This window comes from Pungitius pungitius, chromosome 17 (assembly GCF_949316345.1).
Source record: "Pungitius pungitius chromosome 17, fPunPun2.1, whole genome shotgun sequence".
NCBI lineage: Eukaryota > Metazoa > Chordata > Actinopteri > Perciformes > Gasterosteidae > Pungitius > Pungitius pungitius.
Window position 1 is genome coordinate 4,907,052 of NC_084916.1, and position 21,081 is coordinate 4,928,132.

The 21,081-nt window shown below is 43.3% G+C and overlaps 1 protein-coding gene across 3 annotated transcripts in view; it reads right to left on the reverse strand.

Annotated features, from left to right (window-relative positions):
• Positions 1-952: 952 nt before the first annotated feature.
• Positions 953-21,081, reverse strand: part of phf14 (PHD finger protein 14) — a 52,418-nt gene continuing 32,289 nt past the window's right edge. Inside the window, exons 17-18 of one of the 3 annotated variants that reach the window (XM_062558430.1) lie at positions 14,352-14,457; positions 953-1,752 (exon numbers count right to left, since the gene is read on the reverse strand). In XM_062558430.1, coding sequence (XP_062414414.1) covers positions 1,660-1,752; positions 14,352-14,457 — 199 coding nt within the window. In that variant the 3' untranslated portion in view covers positions 953-1,659. Of the gene's footprint in view, positions 1,762-14,351; positions 14,458-21,081 lie in introns of all 3 variants that reach the window. The other 2 variants (XM_062558429.1, XM_037474261.2) reach the window with 2 other exon arrangements.

The window sequence follows — 21,081 nt, forward strand, 5'->3', positions numbered from 1 at the left end:
GGGACTGATCTGGCTCCACAAAGGTGGAGCAGAGGCACAACCCATTGGGAGATAATATCGCTGGGATTGACACTGACAGGAAACCTTTTTAGAACGTCTTTCTGCTTCAGGTGTCACACTGTGGGCTCAACTACTGAAAACTCTAAAGACCCTTTTTCCCACAGGTGATAATGCGAAAAATAAAATATGCCATTATTCCGGCATTGCTTTTAGACACTGAACCAAGGAGCGTAATGCATCCTCAGTGTCAGATTATAGATACCACTTGTCTAGTCTACATGTCTAGTCTGTGTATTGTTATCTCACACTGTGTCCATCGTGAGCCGGTACCTGCTGGGGGTCCCGGTGGGAGAAACCACGGCAAGGACTCTGTTCACAAGCCGACTCCTTCTTCCTCCTCAGCAACTCACGTCTCGCACCTTCTGCATCGCTGCAGCCAGCGCCAGCATCCACACTGATGACTGTGTGGTAGCTGGTCCTCAGCCGCTAATGAACGTTCCATTTACCTAAGAGATGTGGATGAGCGCTACCTCCAAGACTACAAAGTACCTCTATGTGTCTGTGATCATTGAGATAAATAAATACTCATACATCAAATAAATAGCTGCTTTGCTGGCTTTCACTGCCTGACTGCTCTTGGGACGCATGCTTGCATCCTTCCCAAAAGCGACAGCTTCAAGCTGAGGTCTGCAGCATGCCTGCTGCCAGACATAAATATAAATAAATTTACATTTATTGGGATGCATGCTTGCACCCTTATTCCTAAAACAACGTTTTCTGAGGTCTGCAGCATGCTACTGCTGCACAGATAATGCACACAATGGTAGATTAACCCTATTCTAGGATTAATGTGGATATGATAGCTAAAGCGGATGGATTTAAATGGAAATGCAATCAAGGATCAAACATTTAAGATTTTATTAGAAATCCAATGACAAAATAGATTAGTATATAGTGCTTAAAGATACTGTAAATGAAAGATTAAAATTTGTTTCTTTTTAACACAAAAAACAGACGCAATACTTCACTTAACCGTAAACGACTGAGCAATTAATGAGTTTCATATTTTAGATGGGGGAAGAAAGAGAATAGGCATGAAATATAAAAATAAAATCCTCCGGTGAAAAGTGTGCAAAGAAGATGAAAGGACGCTTCACTGCGGACGGCAGCGTCCTCAGCAAGGGGACAGAGACGTTGTCTTTGGACCCCACTGTGCTCCCTTCATCACTGAGGATACTCGGTTTGGACACAGCGGCCGATCAGCATTAGTGTATGAAAATAGATTGCGTGGAAAGTGCCATAGACACGTCAGGGTGCTCGGGGTCGGCAGCCGGTAGAAGAAGCATCGTGTGTGTGCCCCCCCCCCCCGGGTGGATGCTTTCGTGGGCTGCTTTGGGAAGATGTCTGAAATGTGTCCGTCTGTGCTCCATCACTCATAAAAAGTACAAACTCTTCCCTTGGATCCAAACATTTCAAATTAATAAATGGTGTTCTCTTAAGTCCACCTCTGCTTTCTACACTATGTGTGGTGGGAGCTAACTGCTGGCTCTCTAGAACTTTGGGAGGCTAGTCGAAAGTTACGTGTGCCATAGTCTGAACGGAAATGCTAAGACTGGAGGTGAAGCCTCGGATGGTGCGTTCGTGTCCGCTTGCTCAGGTTCAGTTTGGAATCTCCTGCTCTGCTGTTTCCTCTTTAACAGCGCCATCTTCATCCAGCTGCTCCTCCTCCTCCTCTTCCTCCTCCTCCTCCTCCTCTTCCTCCTAGAAGCACGAGACACAAGAAACCGTCACGTGACAAGTCACCTTTGAACACGGCAGTGTTAGCAATGAACAGAAAGAATGAATCAAACGGACCCTTCATGAATTCCTGACCACAGTGTGCTAGCTGACTACACAATGCACTGCAGGTAGGACTCATACAACCCACAAAAGAGTCACCATTATGGACCTTCTACTTTCCTAGTCTCCAAGATGATGGGCTTTCGATTAGATGTGGTCAACAAAAAACACAAATGAAGAGATTCGGACAACATGACATATTTAGGCAATACCCCGTAGCAAACTTTCAAACTTTTTTGTGTCTTAAAAAAGATATTTGAAAGTGTCTTAATGAGAATACCAATAATAATAATAATAATAAGTAGATGTGCTGATCAGTCAGTCTTTAGTGACAGGTCCAGTAGAATTATGTAGTTAGTTTATAATGTGACGTCCCAAAGTAGGACTCACATTCAGAAACATCGTTTCAAACACAAATTATCTTTAATAGAAAGAAAAAAAGTAGCCGGGAAGTAAGTAGACCCCTAGGCCAGGAAACATGCTTATACACCCTAGTAAGTGTCACAGGGAGAACCCAAGAAAGGTCAAAACAATTGTTACACCGGAGGACAGGAAACATGCAAAATTACAGACAGTGAGACAAAAGACACACAAGGCATGAGATGAAGTTAATTGGACACAGGAGGGAACAATAAGGGACAAAGCTGACAATCACGAGGGAGGGAGAAACACACCAGGGGAGGAAGTGAAGCTACACCACAGGAAAATACTAGATAAAACAGGAAGTAACCCCACACAAGGACAGTTTGTTTGCACAGGGCCTGTTTTCAGCAATAATTTAAAAAAAGGAACCAGCGCAACGCAAATCACAAATCAAATTCTGAAATGACAAATTCTCAACCGGAAAAACAAAAAAAAATTAAATGGCAGAAAAAAAAGAGATGAGACCGTATGCAGAGCGATGCACACCATTGTCAGGGTGGACATAAAAATAATTTAACAGAGAAAATGAAAAACCACATCACCTGGAGATCCACACGGACAAAAATGAAATTGAGGAAAATAACTAAGTTTCTGTAAAACTAAAGCAGTATTTCTTTTTTTACCTTATCTAGGTAGCTAAACACGCTTGTGATGTTCTGAAATACTTGTTACGGAGTTTAAAAATAAATCTCTGTTCAGCCTCTTACTGTAACAATTTTACTATTACCCAACATTTAACACTTTAAGACCTCTGGATCCACAAAACCAGCCTGATGATGAACCCAATCTGAGCCGGCCGATGCTTTACTGGCTCTGAGCTCTAGGGGGCAGGACTTCACTCATCAATCTGTGTGGACGTGGGTAAAAAAAGATTTCTTGAAAAACATGAATATATATAATAAATGCATCATAATAGACTCGAGCTTTTGCTCAGAATGCACAGCGTAAATGGAATGGAACAAGTTGTATAAATGTTAAGTATAAAATGTAACGAAATGGCTGTAAAGACCTTTCTCTACCATTATTATAGCTTCTGTTCACAACTGAGGGGAATTCATCCTTAGTGTTCTGCCCCGATAAATGTTTCATGTACTGTACATTTCTACAGATTTAAAGACGCTGGATCACATTATTAAGATGTAGCTTCTGATTTATTTTCATCAGAACTAGTCTGACCAATCCAGTGGATTTGATTGATTCATTATTAACCCAAATATGTTTTGCCCACCCTCAACTGTGTGTTGAAAACAATTTTTGGCCATAATTCCTCTATATTATTTCCTGGACCCAGTTGTACAAACAATAATCAAAAATGAAGAAACAGTTCCCAAATGTACACGTTTTTAAGCCAACAAAAGGGAAAGTGACACAAGTGGAGCAGGAGTCGTTTTGGGCCAAGGGGGAGCGAGCTGATTTAGTAAAACAGACAAAGTGAAAGTGACAGTGGTGAGAGCTGCAGCGGTGATTAAACGACTCTGACAGATACAATTATCCCCCCCCCCCAGGGGTTAATAAACACATTTACACTCCAGAATGTGTGATCACCAGGTTAGGACCTGCAGCCCACGACACCTCATGAATTCCCATTCCCCCTGCTAGCTAATTCTCTGTCAATCACGACGGGTTTCTCTCTGCTATGGATCCACACACATACGTCTTAAATATTGTGAACCTTCCACCAGTAGACCCACCCTTACACAATCTCGTCCAGGCCTACAAGGAATATTGGTTATTCAAAATAGATAAAAAAACAGAAATGCTAAATGTTATTGTTGCCCCTCAAGGCCCATCATCAGGGAAGCACTTTTTAATACTGCAGCATGTCCCTACTGTGCACTGGCTAATTAAGAAAATTCATTCATCTTTTGACAATAAATTGTGAAGGGGAGTTTTACTGCAGACTCATTTAGTAGCATTAATAGCAAATACTTTTAGGTTTAAAGATACTTTAGGATTTAATTCAAACTAGAAAATGAGCATATTTAAAACAAACGCTTCATTGGACAAAATGAAAATCTTTGACCTCATGATGTCACAGGAGGACAATGAATTAGCCAAAGGTATCCCCATCCAATCCTGTGAAACTATTTCCATCCTATTGCTCCGTTGTTACCTTTATTAAGTCAATGGTCTGCTCAAAAGAAGAAGAAGAAGATAGTCCTCCATTGCTGTACAAACATCTGCATTGATAGCTGGGGGGGACTAGTTAAAAGGTTTTAATATATTGCCCAACCCTAAAACACAAGCACTTAACTTCACATAAGTTAGGTACAGTGCATTTGTTCTAAGGAGGATGCAAAGGACGGATCATATATGATCTCTTTTTTTAACAGTGACCTCCCCCCTGGAGTCGTCTTGATATGCAGTCTCGCCCTTGAGAAAAATGGGCTTCTTCTCCTGATCTCTGGATACTTTGTTGTGCCGCTCCATGGGGCCGATATGAATCTAGCTGTGGGGTGACACCTCATGAACCCCGCTGTTGTATACACCCGTGCCATCCACCAAATCTCCCTGACAAGCCTGCCAATTTTCCAATTACCTGTGGAGCCATCCGTTATCGCGGGGCCAGTCAGCTCTTAAATGGGAAACAAGAGCGGGGAGTAGGGGCCAGCGCATACTAACTATCTCATAAAGCCAGAGATGTGCCTCCCCCACTGATTTAGTGTGTTTCCATGGGGAGAGCGGGGGGTGACGCCGCCCCCCCCCGGCGTCTCTGGATTTCTCGTGTGTTTTCATCCTCCAGACTCCAACCTCACCTGGGTCTGCCTAAAGGCTGCTTCACTGCTCCTGGTGTTAACCCCCCCCCCCCACCCTTTAGGCTGAGTGGGAGGGCAGCAGCGGGGAGAGACAGGCCCCAAATCTTCATCAGTTTTTGGTGTATCTTTGAACCTCAGTGAAATGCTATGCTGGGAGTGATACTAAAGCTTAAGAAGGGCCCACTCCTCCTTCATCCGGCCTTAAAGTCAGGCTTATGGAGTGAGTCTCCCCAAATTGCCTATGCAGCATGCAATTTAAAGTGTCAGAGAGATGAAGAGGACAAGCTGTTAGTTATATTTGAAATGCACGCGTCACCTGGGGAGTCACTTAAGAGTTGTTTAGAGAGGGGTTTAACTCTGGATGAAGAGCACATAGTGTGTCATTACCTGCGTCATCGGGTTATTAATCTTTAATGGAAATATATGTGCTGCAATTAAAAGAGTGCGAGGGAATTTTCTAAAGGTATATTCCCTTACTTCCTGGCCTCCTTAGCATCAGAAAAAGGCACATTTATGCTAATCCATGTGGAAAAAAGGGGGGGGGGGGCAAGTAAACAGGCCGTATGTTTGACACCACTGGTCTAATCTAAATGTACACTTTTTAATTGTTTCATAGGAATTCCTGGTAAAACTGTGTGCTTAGTCTGCAGGGGGGAAGTTCACCATCACTACAGAGGAAAACTTAATGGCGATTGATAACTAAGTCCATCATAGTTGCGTCTGTCCTTTGACAGCCTAATTCATTTCTCACGTGGCCCCACATGGATAATATTCTCTATTAATTTTAACTAAGTTTTGGTCCCCACCACCCACTGAGATAAATAGCCGTCTCTTAAGCGGTTAAAAGCCAGCTGCACTATGTTCACTAGCTAGGCACTAACTTTCTGTGTGTGTTGCTATGCAGGTAGTGTAAGGTGTGTTTACTAGAGGCTTCCTTGAGTCGCCTGCTGCCGATGGAACCAAAGTTGATGAGCTGTGAGACTAAACACGGCACTAGAGGCCTCATGCTGAAAATACTCAGAGCTCCTGAAGTAGTGAAGTGAACTGCATGACTGTGAGGATAAGCGCCCTCCTTCACTTCGATTCTCTTTCAAAATGAAAATATTGACTATTGGAGTGTGAAAAAAATCACCAATAAATATTTTTTATCTGGTAATAGAATTGTTTAAAAAGATTTTCCCCGGATAAAAATACCCAGTTTATAAATACATGAAAATACACAGGGAATAAAGATTGAATATACTACTTAAGAAAATATGTAAAAATGTCTAATTCTTATGGTGAACTATGTTGTTAAATCAATGTGCAATTATACATCTCATCACATTTACATTTTCCTACTTCAGGAATCTACATATTGGTTGGATCATCTTTGACAAAGTGAAAATACTCTGTGATGACTGGAATAATAATATGGTAGGCACTAAGATGATGAGGAATAAGGTGTAAGTGGCTTTACTGGGAAGTGTCTTTGGAACAGTGTATATGTGATGAATACGCAATCAATCAGACGCCATCATGTCCGTGACACCGATGAGCTACAATTATCAGTACAAACCCAATATTATCTGTGGTTTGAAGACCTGCAGCACGTTTCAAAGCTGATCCAGGGAGGGGAGCGAGGAGGCGGGGTACTACGGAGGTTGAGGTATGGAGCTGCGTTTTGAAACAGAACCCCCCCCCCCCTTCCCCCCCTCAAAGGACCTGCAGGAGCTGATGGGCTCTGGCATTGTGTGATATCTCCAATCCATTCCCTCTGGAGAAATGAGGGGAAGGAGAAGGGGGAGGGGGGGGTGTGTTAGCGCTCACTTTCCATTGGCTGGCAGGCCCTCTGGCACTAACATATACATGTATGATAATGAAATGGCACATTTTTCATCGGAGTCGGGGGTGGCGTTTTAAAGGGCAAGAGCCCGTCATGTGACGTCGGGGAGAGGAGGACTCACCCCCCCCCGCTGCTTGCAACATTAACACCGGCACAAACACGCTCCAAGCAATCACGCTCATAGCCGCGGATTACATTTTGGGCTGCAAAGGCAACATAATGCACCGCACAGTGTGCGCTTCAATAAGCTTTGCCTTCCTTTATCAAACTTGTGCAGTCCTCTAAACGAATTAGCAGCTAATTAGAGGCAGGGATTTCCTAATCTGGTTTTGTGCTTTCATCGTATTTATTTATGAGTGCGTCTCATGCTGCACAACGTCTGTATGCAGAAGAGGCTCCGCTTCATGGTGTCCTCTAACCTTTGATGGATTCCCTGTATCTCTCCCAGTAAGAGCAGCAGGGCAGAACGCATAAACACATCTTTCTGCACATCCGTGTGCACAAGAGGAAAGCACAACCATCGAGCTTTTCAATATCTATCCGAAAAGAAAAAAGGTTTAACATGTTTGAAGCAGTCCAATCAGAGGTGGATTTAAACGTTGTCATGTTGTACAATTCATTTTACACTAATTTGTTAAAAAAAAATCATCTTTCAATGCTCAAAAAAGATGCTCAAAAGACTGGTACGGCTCAAGCAGTAACTCACCACCAACCACAGGGTCAACGTTTGAAGCTTTGATCTGATCTAAATGATCTAGGCTCAAGGTCGACTTGTGTCAGCTCCACATAAAGACAATACTTTTTTGGGGGGTTTTCTTTTGGGGAATCTCATGTTTTTGGAATTCCAACAATTATTGGGAAATGAAAGAGAAGAAGTGTTTTTATTGGTGCTGTTACATTTGATAGCTGCAATTACTAACAGAACAACATGTGAAACTGTTGATAGACTAATTAACTAAGTGACCATGTTTGGATTGTTTCTTAAAGCTCAACACAAACACATCCCACGTGTTTAAATCTCAGTCACACAAATGGAATAAAACGGATTCATATCTTAAAAGGTATTGACAGATTCATCTGCTGTGCATGTAGTCAATATGTACCGTCTATTTATTTATTTTATATGATTATAAGATCTTCTCAAATCATGATCTATAATTTATTTTTATTTCTAATTTTATCTTATCTCCTCAAACTTACTAACCCATAGCTTTAGTGTACTAACCCATAGCATATAATTTATTATCCTTTTATTTCATTTTTATCTTATTGCTGCACTATGTCGTCATTATTGTACTGTCTTCTGTCATGCACCACCGCCAAGACAAATTCCATGTATGTCCAACATATTATGGCAATAAACTGATTCCTGATTCCTGACAAGAAATGCACCTGTAGTTTATTGCACAATGTCCATACATGTTCCATACATAAGTCCACTACATACCTGTAGTTTCATCAGCTATAACTGTTGTATTTACATTGTGTTTTTCATATTGTGATGTGAGGCTTTCGGGACAGAGGATGTTGCATGTGTACAGACTGTAAAGCCCTCTGAGGCAAATTTGTAATTTGTGATTTTGGGCTATACAAAATAAAATGAATTGAAATATTCCTTTAATTTCTACGTCTCCTTTTTTTAAAATTAGACACTCGTTCTAACTGACTGTTTCATTGTACTAGTTATGTGTCCTCTTCTCAGCAAAAACTAAATTCATTAACATGTTAATTCATTTTACCGAAGACAATACCTCATTGTGTGTGTGTGTGTGTGAGCCGAGTGTGTCTATCTGGCATCTTGTTCCCATCCAAGAGATGACACATTGCAGCGGGTCATAAACAGCGGCTTCATTAGTCTGTTCAGGCGGTGCGTTACGCGCTACATTTAACCAACTCTGCCCCCCCCGAGCGCTCCACCTACAACGCCGCCCCCCAGCGCCCGCAAACCAGCCACCGCAGAGCACAATTACATTTCATGACTGCGCATATTTGCAATTCCCGTTTCATTTATTACAAAGGGCATTCTTTAATGTCCCTTTTTTTCCTCCCTCTCTCTCTCTCTCTCTCTCTCTCTCTCTCTCTCTCTCCAACAAAGGTATTTCCATTTTAGTGAGGCATGAGCGATACCAAGGGTACCAGGCGAAGCCTAATTCAATCAGAGAAAAAAGCTTCACGGCAGGTTCTGCTTCTTTATCAGAGAGCTACAGATGTTGCCTGGAAGAGGATGTACGGTCGGGCTGCTTTTTCTCTGTTTCCAATTTGAAGCATTTAGAATAAAGCAAAGGATCATAAATAGCGTGAGTGCTGGGGCAGTGTGGTATAAGTGGTTGTGTATCTCTGCTTTATCTCTGAACCACGCAGGGAACACACAACACGTCTCGGTAAATGGAAACCAACCGTACACAACTTCTGAAGGATTTTACATGGCTTAATGAATTCTACTCCAAACACAGGATGCAGGTCCCCACAACCTTCATTACTCAACACCCCCCCACCACTTCTCAACCACTGGAGAATTATACATCCATGTGGAGACATTGGGTTCATCCAAGCTGTGTTCGTGTCCATACCTGTGGAGGAGGATTGGACCGGTGTGCACTATGTGGCAGCTATTCTTCTGCCTGATTATGACGTTTCTTTCTCTCTATTACAAGAACCTGCCATGTCGATCCAACTTTGTTAAACGTCTCCCACTCCCACTAATTTTCGGACAAACACTTTATTTCCATAGCACAGACGGCCTTATGATGTTCAGAACACTGTCTTTTATTTCCTGCTGGTTCAGCCACGGTGGCCTTTGATGCTTAATGTGACATTAGCGTGACGTTAGTCCTGTGAAATAGTCCACGGCGACCCCCGATGGAAGCTGTGTGTGTGTGTTTGTATGCTGCGTACGAGCCAGTGTGAGGACATCCGCCTCCTTCGGATTAACGCATTTAAACAAGTAAGGCGAACTACTTAACTGGACTCGGAGCCACATCTCGCCCCCCCCCCTGTTCAGGGTGTGCAATGCTGTCCTAATAAAGAAGGACGATCAAGAAAAACTCACAGCTACGAGGGCTGCTAAAATGAGCCAGGTCCAGAGAAAGGGGGGGGGGGGGGGTCCCTGGGGACCATGCCAGCAATCACACACTCCTGTTTACTCCGCAAATTGGCCCCTGAGAGGGGCCACCGCCGTCTGTGGCGCCTAGTTACAGTGATTGAGGTGACTCCCGATATTGATTTCCTCTTCGGCCGCCACCCTTGACCGCGTCGCGCGCTCCCCCCAGGCTAGTTTAGCTGCCCCCGGCTGGCCGTTAAATCACATTAAACTGTGGTTAAACTTTGGCCGTGACCAAAAGACAGCCGTCATTGACGAGGCTCTCGTGCTTTAAGCACTTCATATGCCTGAGTAGCAGGCCACCAACTCTGGGCCCATCGATCGCCTCCACCGCAATGCAGATAAGACAATTTAGAGAGCGACAAATTCAGATTGCTCTTCGGGATCCGTAAATGCACCAGTGACACTGGTGAAACCAATCAACCTGGGAATGAAAAAGGCCTCCTTGGGAAAATAAAAGCAGGCCAAAGGTTAGTTTTTGCACAAAGATAAGACATGCACTCCCTCCGCGTTCCTCGAAAATACCATAACGTCTGTTGAGTAATGATGCCTATTTTTCTTTCAATTGACTCAACATAGTAAAGGCAGCCAAGCGCGCCACTTCATCAAGTTAATTAGGCCACCTTAATTACAGTCTTTCACAGGTCAAGCGATGGCGCTTCTGATTGATGGCGCAGCGCGTGAAAGGTGATCTTCCTCCGAATCGGGAAGACGTCAAACATTACACTCTTAAGAGCTCGTTGCTTCGTAAACAGCCAGCAGTGAAAGACTTGAACACACAGCCGGCATTTACACATAAACAGAGCCGCACTCGCCTGGATGTTCCAACACAAGCTGATTGCTGTGTAGGAGAAGGCCGGGAGATGAAACTTTTATGGACAGTAATTCCAACGCTTGCAATCCTTTTGATGACAACACGTCTGAGTGCAGCTAAAGTAAAGAATCCCACACAAGTTCACAGTTGAATACTTAAAACACTGCCTGGGCAACTTCAAGAGCTTTTGGCATTTCAAACCTTTTATCCGAATCTCCGGGTTCTGAATCAGCGTGGAGCCCAGCACGCCAGGCGACCCCGCGAGGGTGTAAATAAAGCCTTAAACAAGCGCCCCTTGGCTCGGTAGCAGGCTTGAATTACAGGCCGTCCGTATATTAAGGCGACACTGTCACTTTACCGCGGAAATCAATTCAGCGAGGGCCCGCGGCGACAGCGGGCCCCGTGGCCCCCGGTCAGAGCGGGGTTTATCTGCGCCGAGCAGGCTGAGAGAAACACGCCGCCTGTAGTGGACTCCGGCCTGTCTAATAAAGCCTTTTATTGCTCCGCTCCTGCACTCGCTGGCCACACTGTAAAACCCGCAGCTTCCCTGTAATGACCACGGCAGAACAAACAGTAGCAGCCCGTCATCAGCACCGAAGGCTTTGGATCATCAGGACCTCACAGCGTATAAGAAAACAATAAAAAAAATACATAAACATCTTGTTTGGTGGTACAGGATATACTCTGTGGTACATTTGTATTTGGTTTGGTCACACTGAATATCTCATGGACATCTGTAATATGTATCAACATTACTAGTGATGTGCCCTTGGACAAGGCACTTAACCCCCATCGTTGCTCCTGTAGCTGGGACTAAGGCGTGTAATGGTGGGAGTGTTAGCTACTGATGGGCAGGTGGCACTGCCTATGGTGGCTCCTGTCATCGGAGTAATGATGGGTGAATGATGACATGAGAGCACACAAGACTGGAATAGCGACATACACTAGCGCCCGCTTAACGTGCAACGCAGAAACAGGCTTCCAAACATTTGAGCAAAGCGGCGCTCAGATATTTGGTGCCTCTTCCTGCATAGCTCCCCCTTCAGAAGTCATCCAGCTTCCCCTCAGATAAGAGCTCAAATCACTCCATGCACAACTCCAGGCAGAAGGGTTGACCGTCCGCTATCTCTGCCAGCAGCCACGTCTCACTCGCAATGATCAGGTAATGCTGTGCACTTAACGTTGGCATTTCAAAAAAAAAAAACAATCTCCCCCATGGGCAGAAAAACGGTGCATGACTTGGCATTTAGAAGCAGATAATAAAACTTTCCTTAAATACAGCTCTCATCTCAGAGTGCTTTTTAGATGCCCTGAGTGGAGACAATTATCTCCCTCCACTTACTATTACTGAGACACTCTGAGCACCTCGTGCCTTAAAAAGGTCTGAACACCGTGCTCTCAAAAATGTCACATTCTTCACTGCCTCTCAGAATGTACCCCCTGCCACATTAGACACGCGTTGGCTTCTTTTACCCTTTTCTTGCTTAAATATAGATCGGCGATATGCTAGAAGATCCTTCAGCAGCGGAAACCATTGACCCCGTCCATACATTTCCAAAGGAGAATATGAACAGATTGGTAGAAGCAAGGCTTCCAATGGGCTCAGTTATTTAACACGAGTGATCTCTGCCGGCGAGAAGAAGCCGAGAGAAGAAAGGTCACGGCGATTTGTCACGTCAACACATCAAACGTTCTTCTCCTGTCTCCAGTGAAACGTCCACCTGCTCTGGGCCAGAGAGAGCTGAAGGCAAAATGTTCTCTCATTTGATGTTAACAAGTAGGAGGGAGGGGGAGGAGGACGGGAGCTGCTTCATGGGGACGAGATCCACCAGAGGGAAAGGGAACGTCTAGATGAGAGCTGCTTAAAACCCACCATTTGTTTTCACACAACTTCTGATCGCTTGCAAAGTCACAGCAAATTTCAACAAGCAGCTGGAGCCGGTCGGAGTTGGCAATGAGACAGATTTGTCCACATTTTTGAATGGTACTGTATACAACATTTGGACTCAGGTGATATCACGTTCGTGCTCTGCAGAGGTTAACCTCCATTGAACTTTTTGAAGCGGTTTTTACTCAACATTGCAGCCTCTTTGATGAAAAAACACGTTTTAATTTCAATGTGTGAATACAATCCTATTGTTGCCACTTTATGCATAATATTGCAGCTTTCATTTTATTCCAGTAAAGTTTGTCGGGGAATATATTGACCTTATATTGACCTATTTGGGTTAGATCAGTTTGAGTGAGGGTTCATTTTAGGTCTCATGTCTTATCATAGCGGTGATGTCAATGCTTTGACACTGTTTTCTTATGTGTGTTGAGGGCAGAACAAGTGGAACCAGAATGAAGCCATAGAGGCCACATCAGTGGATCAGTGGACATGATTTGTGTGTATATAAAATGAAACAAAACATATGTGGCACTTAGAAAGTACTAGCAGCACATTACACATTAAAAGAGGGCTTTAACCTTTTGGTTTTTCATCCCTATGACGTAGCATCTCCACTATAGCTTTTATAATCCATTATTTGTGCATCAATCAGCCCGCATATTCCCAACATGGGCACTAATAGGACAGAAAATGGGTACACATTTAACAATTAGAGGCAGCAAAGTCCTCTCTGTTATTGCAAACAAGCAAAGAACTAAATGGAAATCAGGAAAATGCTATTCCGCTGTTGAGGATCTTTTTTTGAGATGGAAAGCTGCTGTACTGCCTTTTATTTAATTATTTTAAATGAAAATACCTTTGGTAGTGGCTCTGGTTAAGGATTGGGGACCTCTGGTCTATTTGACTCTAAATGGACGATAATTCACAAAGTGAACACCACGCTGTATTGAATAAGACCATAAAACTCTTGTTTACAATGTTCACAAAGGGAATAAATCAAAAGAGAAATGCATCATTTAGGAGAGCTAAAGAAAAGGCAAGGCACTCTGTAGCATGAATTATATAAATATCACCTTAGTCAAGACAGTAGTGTCAGTCCTCAGGCCGTCGAGGAAGGTCTTTCTTTAAGTTATGCTACATCCTTTCATATAGTACCTTTAACAAGTGATACACCATGAAACAATCTATAAAATACTCTATTCTAAGCTTGCAAACCTGTATTCTGTCCTCTCTATTTGTTTTTTTTATTTAAATTGTAAATGTGTTCAGTCGGTATGGTCTGACTCCTACACTGTGTTTGTATGCTGGTTGTTTGTGTTGCCCCCAGGAAATGGAAGCTAGTATGCTGATATCAGCATTGATTCCCAGCGGCATTGGTTTTAGCGTGTGCTATTTCGACACCTGTTCGGTTAGTCCTGAATTAGAAAAAGGACCAAATCTAACAAGCAATTGTCTCTCCTTGGCGAGTCCAATTTCAGTGATGGAAAATACAGGCCTTGGGGGGTCAGGGTAGGATTCAGATTGTATGATCAACAAAAAAACAAAAGCTTCACGTCAGGCACACAGTCAGGAGATACTGTGACTGCTGGGGAATGAAAGCGACGTACCATCAGGCGAGGGGCAAAATGTCTGAAAACTATTGTTCAGCAGCTAATACAACCAAGTTGCTCTGTGAGCCTTGCACACATGCAGAGCACACTCACCTTGTCACAGTCCTGGCAGATCCAGCCGTATCCCGTCTGCTTGGGCGATTTCTTCAGCGGGGGGTCCAGACACCCGAAGTGGTAGCAGAGTCGGCACTCGTCGCACCTGGACAGGAAGGGCACGCGTTACGCCTCACCAATACGAAGCGGCGAGGCCGGCGCGGGGAGCTATGATGGATGATGACGAGGCAGCGAGTTGTCATTCATGGGACTTTGTTAATGCGTCCCTACGCCCCTGTAATCACTCGGGTCCCTTGACCTTACGCGGCCATTGCCTGTTCAATGGTTCATATCAGGAGCCAGATAAATAGGTGCCTTGTTAGTGTCCCACACATCACGGTGAGGCCTGCTAAAGTGAAACAGAGGCTGTGTCCTCGGGTGAAGTAGCAACGGTCAGACAACGGACACCCTGGAAACTTTTTACGAAATCCCTCACTCACTGAATATTAGAAGCACTGACCGATTAGTCCAGAATGACACCATTAAACCTTTTAAAGGGGGAAACTATTTGCTGTTACGCACACAATATGAGTTGAAGTGTTTAACCAATCCCACGCTGGAGCAGCCCCACGAGCGGCTGATCGTCCGTAGGTTGATCAGCAAAGTGAACAAATCAATCCAGGTTGTGTCTGCTGACACCCCTCCTTCTCTGTCACATACCATCGGAGAAAATGCGATCTGAAAAGCATGTTAAAGGAGTAGTTCAACATTTCTGGAAACGTGGCCATGTGCTCTGCCAGCTAGCCTAGCTTAGCTTAAAGAACAAATAGCTGGCCTGGCTCCTTTCAAAGATCAGAAGGTCTAGCAACATCCTCAATGCCCTTGTGCATGCAAAGTAACGTGAAAACAAGAATTAGTGCTTTGGGACTATAACAATAACCACGATGAAAAGTCAGCGATTAAATAAATGTTGACAAGTCAACCAAAGTTGTGGTTGAGATTCTACACCATGTTTCATGTTCATCTACTTTTTAACTTCATTATAAGCTCATTGAGAAATTAAAAACCACTACAGTCAAGATATAAGCGAACACTCGAAAAAAAACTGATCCTTCTCCCCATTGCCTAATGTAAAGAAAATAAGAAAATTCTTTGGTTTGGAAAACAGCATCAGCTTTATTCATTTTCATCTGCCCTTTACAAGACTATATGTGGCTTGATCTCCTCCGCTCAACGATGCTGCATATTGGCTCACAAGAGGTGCAGAAAGGGGCTGGCAATATCCCACTCAGGAAAAGTGCTTTCAGACACTCTGCATTTTCTGTAAAAGATTCACTCAAATGGGACTCCATCCCATCAGAGTACTTAGGACACACAGTTCATTTAAAGCTCATTTAAAGAAATACTGCCAGCACTACAACCCCTCTGTCCTGTATGCACATCTTCTATTGTTGTTTCGCTGGGTCAGGCTGGCTTGTATACTTCACGTATTGGGCACGCTTTCATGCTTTGTGCTTCCCGCGTTCCTTCTTTGTGTGTCTGACAATGCAGAATACCTGTTTCTATTGAACATAATTATCCCTCACGTACTGGCTTCTTATATGTTGTTTGGGAGCCTTTGTGTGACATGCCTCGATGGCACGCATAGCACACACTAGTATGAGTGTCCTGTACGATATTTCAACTTGTATTAACATTCTCTCTTCTTGCGTGGTTTCTGCATATTTTGTTAAGGGTAAATATTGTAGAATTAATTTTGTACATTTTGTGGGAGACTTTGTGACATCCAACACAAGGCTAGAGAGAGAAAATAGCCCGTTGTCAGTTCTGGTGCATTTACAGGAATGTATTTTAAATGTGTGCTGTCCCTAACCAAATAATTAAATATACAAATTTTGACCGTAAAAATACCAGCAGTCAAACATGTTTTTTTGTTAATGTAATGGAACATATGCTAACACAATCATGTTGCCTTTTTGGAAAACAACACATCCTTTTTTGAACGGCGTCATCAAAAATCCAATGGAAGTGTCTTGTGCAAGAGCCATGCAGACCAGCTAGCAAGCTCTAAAAAAAACTAATCATAACTGTCATCAGCAACAAACTGTATCGTTGTTGCAAGTAGGGGGTCAGAACTACAAATGAATACAGGAAGATTATGACGGTTTCGGTGCATCAGCAGTTTAACGACTGACTTTGAGCCAAATGGCTGGTCCTAATGGACACTGTGGGCTGCAGACACAGCTGAGTAAGTAAGAATTCAAAATTGATTAAACACTTTTATGAAGACAACAGCATGTTTGGTTCATGTTTCCAACAGCTGCTGCCATGATGTGCATTCTGGTAAAGGGCTTCATTTGAACCAAATCTATGCTGTTGACTACCACTGGTGAAACATGCCTGTGTTTGTGAAAACTCAGGGTCTATGTTATGGATTATGATGTCCTGTATATGACCAAAGACATGAAGATTGCTCTTAAAGGGGACATATTAGGAAAATTCCACTTTTTTAGCGCTTCTACACGTTAATTTGACTATCTGGCATGTCGACCCACCCCAAAACCCCCGTGATTTGTTATGGTTCTTGTACGGCAGAAACGTCATGCTTGATTGACTACGAATGAGCTTCCTAAACATTCTCTCGTCACTATGAAAAGGGAGTCTCTTTTCCATGGCCACGATGACTGTTGGTTACATAAATCCACTGCCCAAAAGCGAACGCCAATGTCGGGTGCTTTTGCAGTATTCTGCGGTCTTCCATGGTCTTCCATGGTTACATTGCTCTTTGTTGTTACTCATGGACCTCAGTTCTGCGTTGCATCACATATTGTTGAGGAGGCTATGGGATGGGGTAGGCATTTCTGGCATAGCATTAGACTGGAATACCTTGTAACTTGCGGACAGAAGCTTCAATGTCTCTTGGGCTTAGTTTGGGTCTCAAACCTCTCCATTGTTTTGTGGTGTACCACAGGGCCCGTTCATGGGGCTAATGTTATTTTCTCTTTATATGTTACCATCAGAACCGACTGTAACAAGCTATGATGTTGCCTATAATTTTTACGCAGATGATATACAACTTCCAGTAAAACAGAGGTGTGCACAGTAACTAGGTTTCTGGATTGTGTCAATGCAATCAGTGACTGGACAACAGAAAACTGCTTACAACTGAACAACAGTGAGACAGAGGTTCTAGTCATTGCACCTGATGAGTTTGTCTCAATAATCAATCCCAGTATTGGTCTTCTTTCCTCTGCTGCCCACTGCAACTTGGGCCACCTAGGGATTTTCTTTGATCGATCCATTTCATTTGACCGCCCCCCTCCCCCCCGATATTAAGCAGCGGACTAGATCATGTTTTTTCATATTAGAAATAGAAGTAAACTCAAATCTGTGCTCTCAACTGCTGAACTTGAGATGACCAAACATCCATTCATCTCTATTATAGTAATTCTCTTTCTTCATCCCTTTGTGTAGCTTTTCTGAACCGTTAACAGGTCCTTCAAAATGAATGTTCTCACATCACCCGTATTCTCCAAACTCTCCACTGGCACCCAGTAGCTTTTAGGATACACCACAAAATTCACACCCTCATGTACACGCCCCCTCCTATATAGCTGATTTACTATACCCCTACGCACCTGCTCGCACTTAGATCTAAAGGCTGAGGTCTTCTGTCTGCCCCTCGTACACCGTGTATCACCCGCAGTGATCAATCTTTGAGGCAGTGGCTTCCTGTGGAATGCTGTACCTGCATGTCTACAAAAGTATTCACTCAGCTGCTCAAAAAACGCACCGTTTTAAACAAGTATTATAACCACCCTATTGCTGCTTTTAAACGTTGTTTTACACCATGTATTGTGTGTCTGTTACTTATTGGCCCCTTTTGGTCACACTGAGTTTTCCTCTTTAAGATGAATTGTTGCCCTTTGTGATCCTGGTCTGTGAAAAGCGCTCTATAAATAGATTTTACCTACTTACATGGAATGATCGATGAGCTTTAATAATTACAGACTACATATATAGTGTGTGTGTGTATATATGTATATATATATATAACTCATGTTTTTTTGTTTTCAGTTAATCCCTTCGCACAGCTTGAGAAGCTATTGCATTGATCATTCTCTTTAGAAACTTTCAAGAGATCCATACAACAATCACGAAAATCGAATCAATCACGAGAGCAAGACCCAGTAGAAGCTTGTCAAGTGAGCCTTAGTTCTGTAATGCCAGGTGAAGGAAGACAACCACTGTGAGTAGTTCCCTCCCCCTCTCCACCCCTCCCCGCTCTCCTGTCCACATGAGGATTTCCTCCATATGTCCCACAGTCTTTCTGATACATTGCCCATTTGTAGTTGCACAGGTTAGACATTAGACAGGTTAGACTTAAACTGAACCTGCAGATACACTTGTCCTTGTTGTCCTCTCGTGTTTCTTTAAAGCCCCCCCCCCACCCCCCGGTGTCCTTCTTTGGGTAGTAATGGAGACGAATCGAGAGGGTTCAGATTGACCTCCCTGGCTGTGAAGCTGTTATCAGATTTTCATTGAAGAATGTGAATCTCCTCCATTGATTAGGCCATAATTGGCTCTAATTGTGGAGTGTGAGTGTGTTTACCAGGCAGGGGGGAACTCGATGAAGGGCAGGCAGCCTCATAAATGATTAAAAGAAGTCTTCTCTCTTTGTGCTGCAGTCACAGGTCAATCGTTCCATGCCTTTAATGTGGTTTACTGTGGGTCTAAACAGCACTGACTCCTCCCAGCTTCTCTTGCTGTGAGGTATTTCAGTAGCTCTGCTGACCCCGAAAGAGACTTGTGAAAAATAGTAAATAACAAGATAGTAACGCACTTGTGCTGCAAAACGCTTAATCATCAGCTCGATCATCATCAGTCTGAACTGAGTCAGTTTAAATTGCACATCAATTTTAAAATACATCCATAAATATGACCCTAGCCCCACCACATCGGAAACACTGCAGTGCAGATCTTTATTTTAGTTTCTGTGAATTGATGGTAAGAATAAGAACAGACCAAGCATTCTCCTTGATTTCACAAGACAGTAAAAGCAAACAGACCTGTTTCCACTCAAAGAGATTCAAACAAACCCTGAACATTCACACTACTCCATAATCAAGCCAAGGTTTGCATGTGTGAAGCATTGGGGATGTTTCTGTGGTTAACAGAATACTTTGCACATTGATGTAGAATAGCATTGGACATTTGACTCAAACTGCATTTGGCCAGTAAGAAACACATCAGACATCCCCCCTCTCTCTATCGCTCTCTCTCTCTCAGTGCTGATCCGCTCTCCTCCCCTCAGTGAATACAAATTACAAAAAGTCTGGAATCAGCAGGGCACCACACCGATTGGGTTTCATTCTGTTGGGATGTTCCGTCTTTTGATGCTGTGTTTCAGGAGGAGTATCAGGAAATCATATTCTACGCTCCGTCCAAGGGGCTGTCTTGTCCGTGATTTATGGCAGCCCGTGTTTGGATATGAGTTACTAGCTCTTGCCAACAAAGCCAGCGTTTTCTGGACGTGTGCGCTCAGAGCAATTGGGCAGTTGTGTGCCAATGAAAATACAGCAATGTGAGCAAAACAACAGCACATTTATGACATTCAAATTCTCTAATGATCACCAATTGATTTAATACAACTCCGGCAGTTTGTTATTTTCCTGAGGATACTGATAACTGCCTTGTCTGATAGTAACCAATAATAAAAAATAATTAAAAATCATCCACAGCGCTCTGTACCTGGAAGGCTAAATGTATAACAAATGAACATTTACCGCTATTTGCACAATATCAAATTATTTCTAATATAATTGTTTTACACCCAATTGACAACAATAGACTCCGAGCCAAACAGTGGGCACCTGCAAATATTCATATGATTTCTGAAAATGTATATTACATAGAAACCGGTTGGGTGGTTTATTAGAGGACTGTGATCCCTGATGTCAGCGATCACTAGACAACGGCAAAAAGCACCACAATAGTAAGTAAACAGCGCAACATGGTGGGATCCTCCATCTGGAAGAGTATGGATAGAAGCACTGTGAAACCACGGCTGAAACTAAACGTCATTCTACCTGCAGCGTTTAGATATATGAAGTCTGGGGGATTTACTAAAATCAGAGTTGAAATCTAATTGGTGTCGATAATTGGCATCTTACGAGTTGAAGGGGCAAAAGTGAACAGCTGCTGCACATTTGCGCAAATGTGCAGAGGCAGGTCTCTCACTCTCTCTCTCTCACACACACACACACACACACACACACACACACACACACACACACACACACACACATACACACACCATAATCTTGGATGGGCTGAGCAGGCATATCTGCCTTGGAAATGATGAGAATTTTAAGTGCCCTCCAGCCACCTAGTGAATAGAAGACAAATGACCAAAATGTGTGCTCTCCACTAATGAGCACTATCCTTTTGTTGCACACAAACCACCCAAATGATTTCACATGAATCTCAAAACAAGGCAGCAAACTCTTCAGTTTCGCTGCAGGAGACTTTTGAAGACCTTTCAAACTCACAGGAGGCCTCTTTTTATTTTGCCGAGACTGTGGGGGCTGCACGCACGCTTCTCTAATTACGTTACCTTAACAAACCCTTGTTTTATGTCTGTTGTGTATCGCAGGAAGGTTCCTCTAACTAAAGCACTGCTCACTGATGCTTTTTTGTGGTTTTCAATCTTCATTTAAACATTTATAAATGAAGCTGTGATAGCATTAGCTGTGTCACAGTAGCATGCACTAAAAGAGGGAGGTTGATG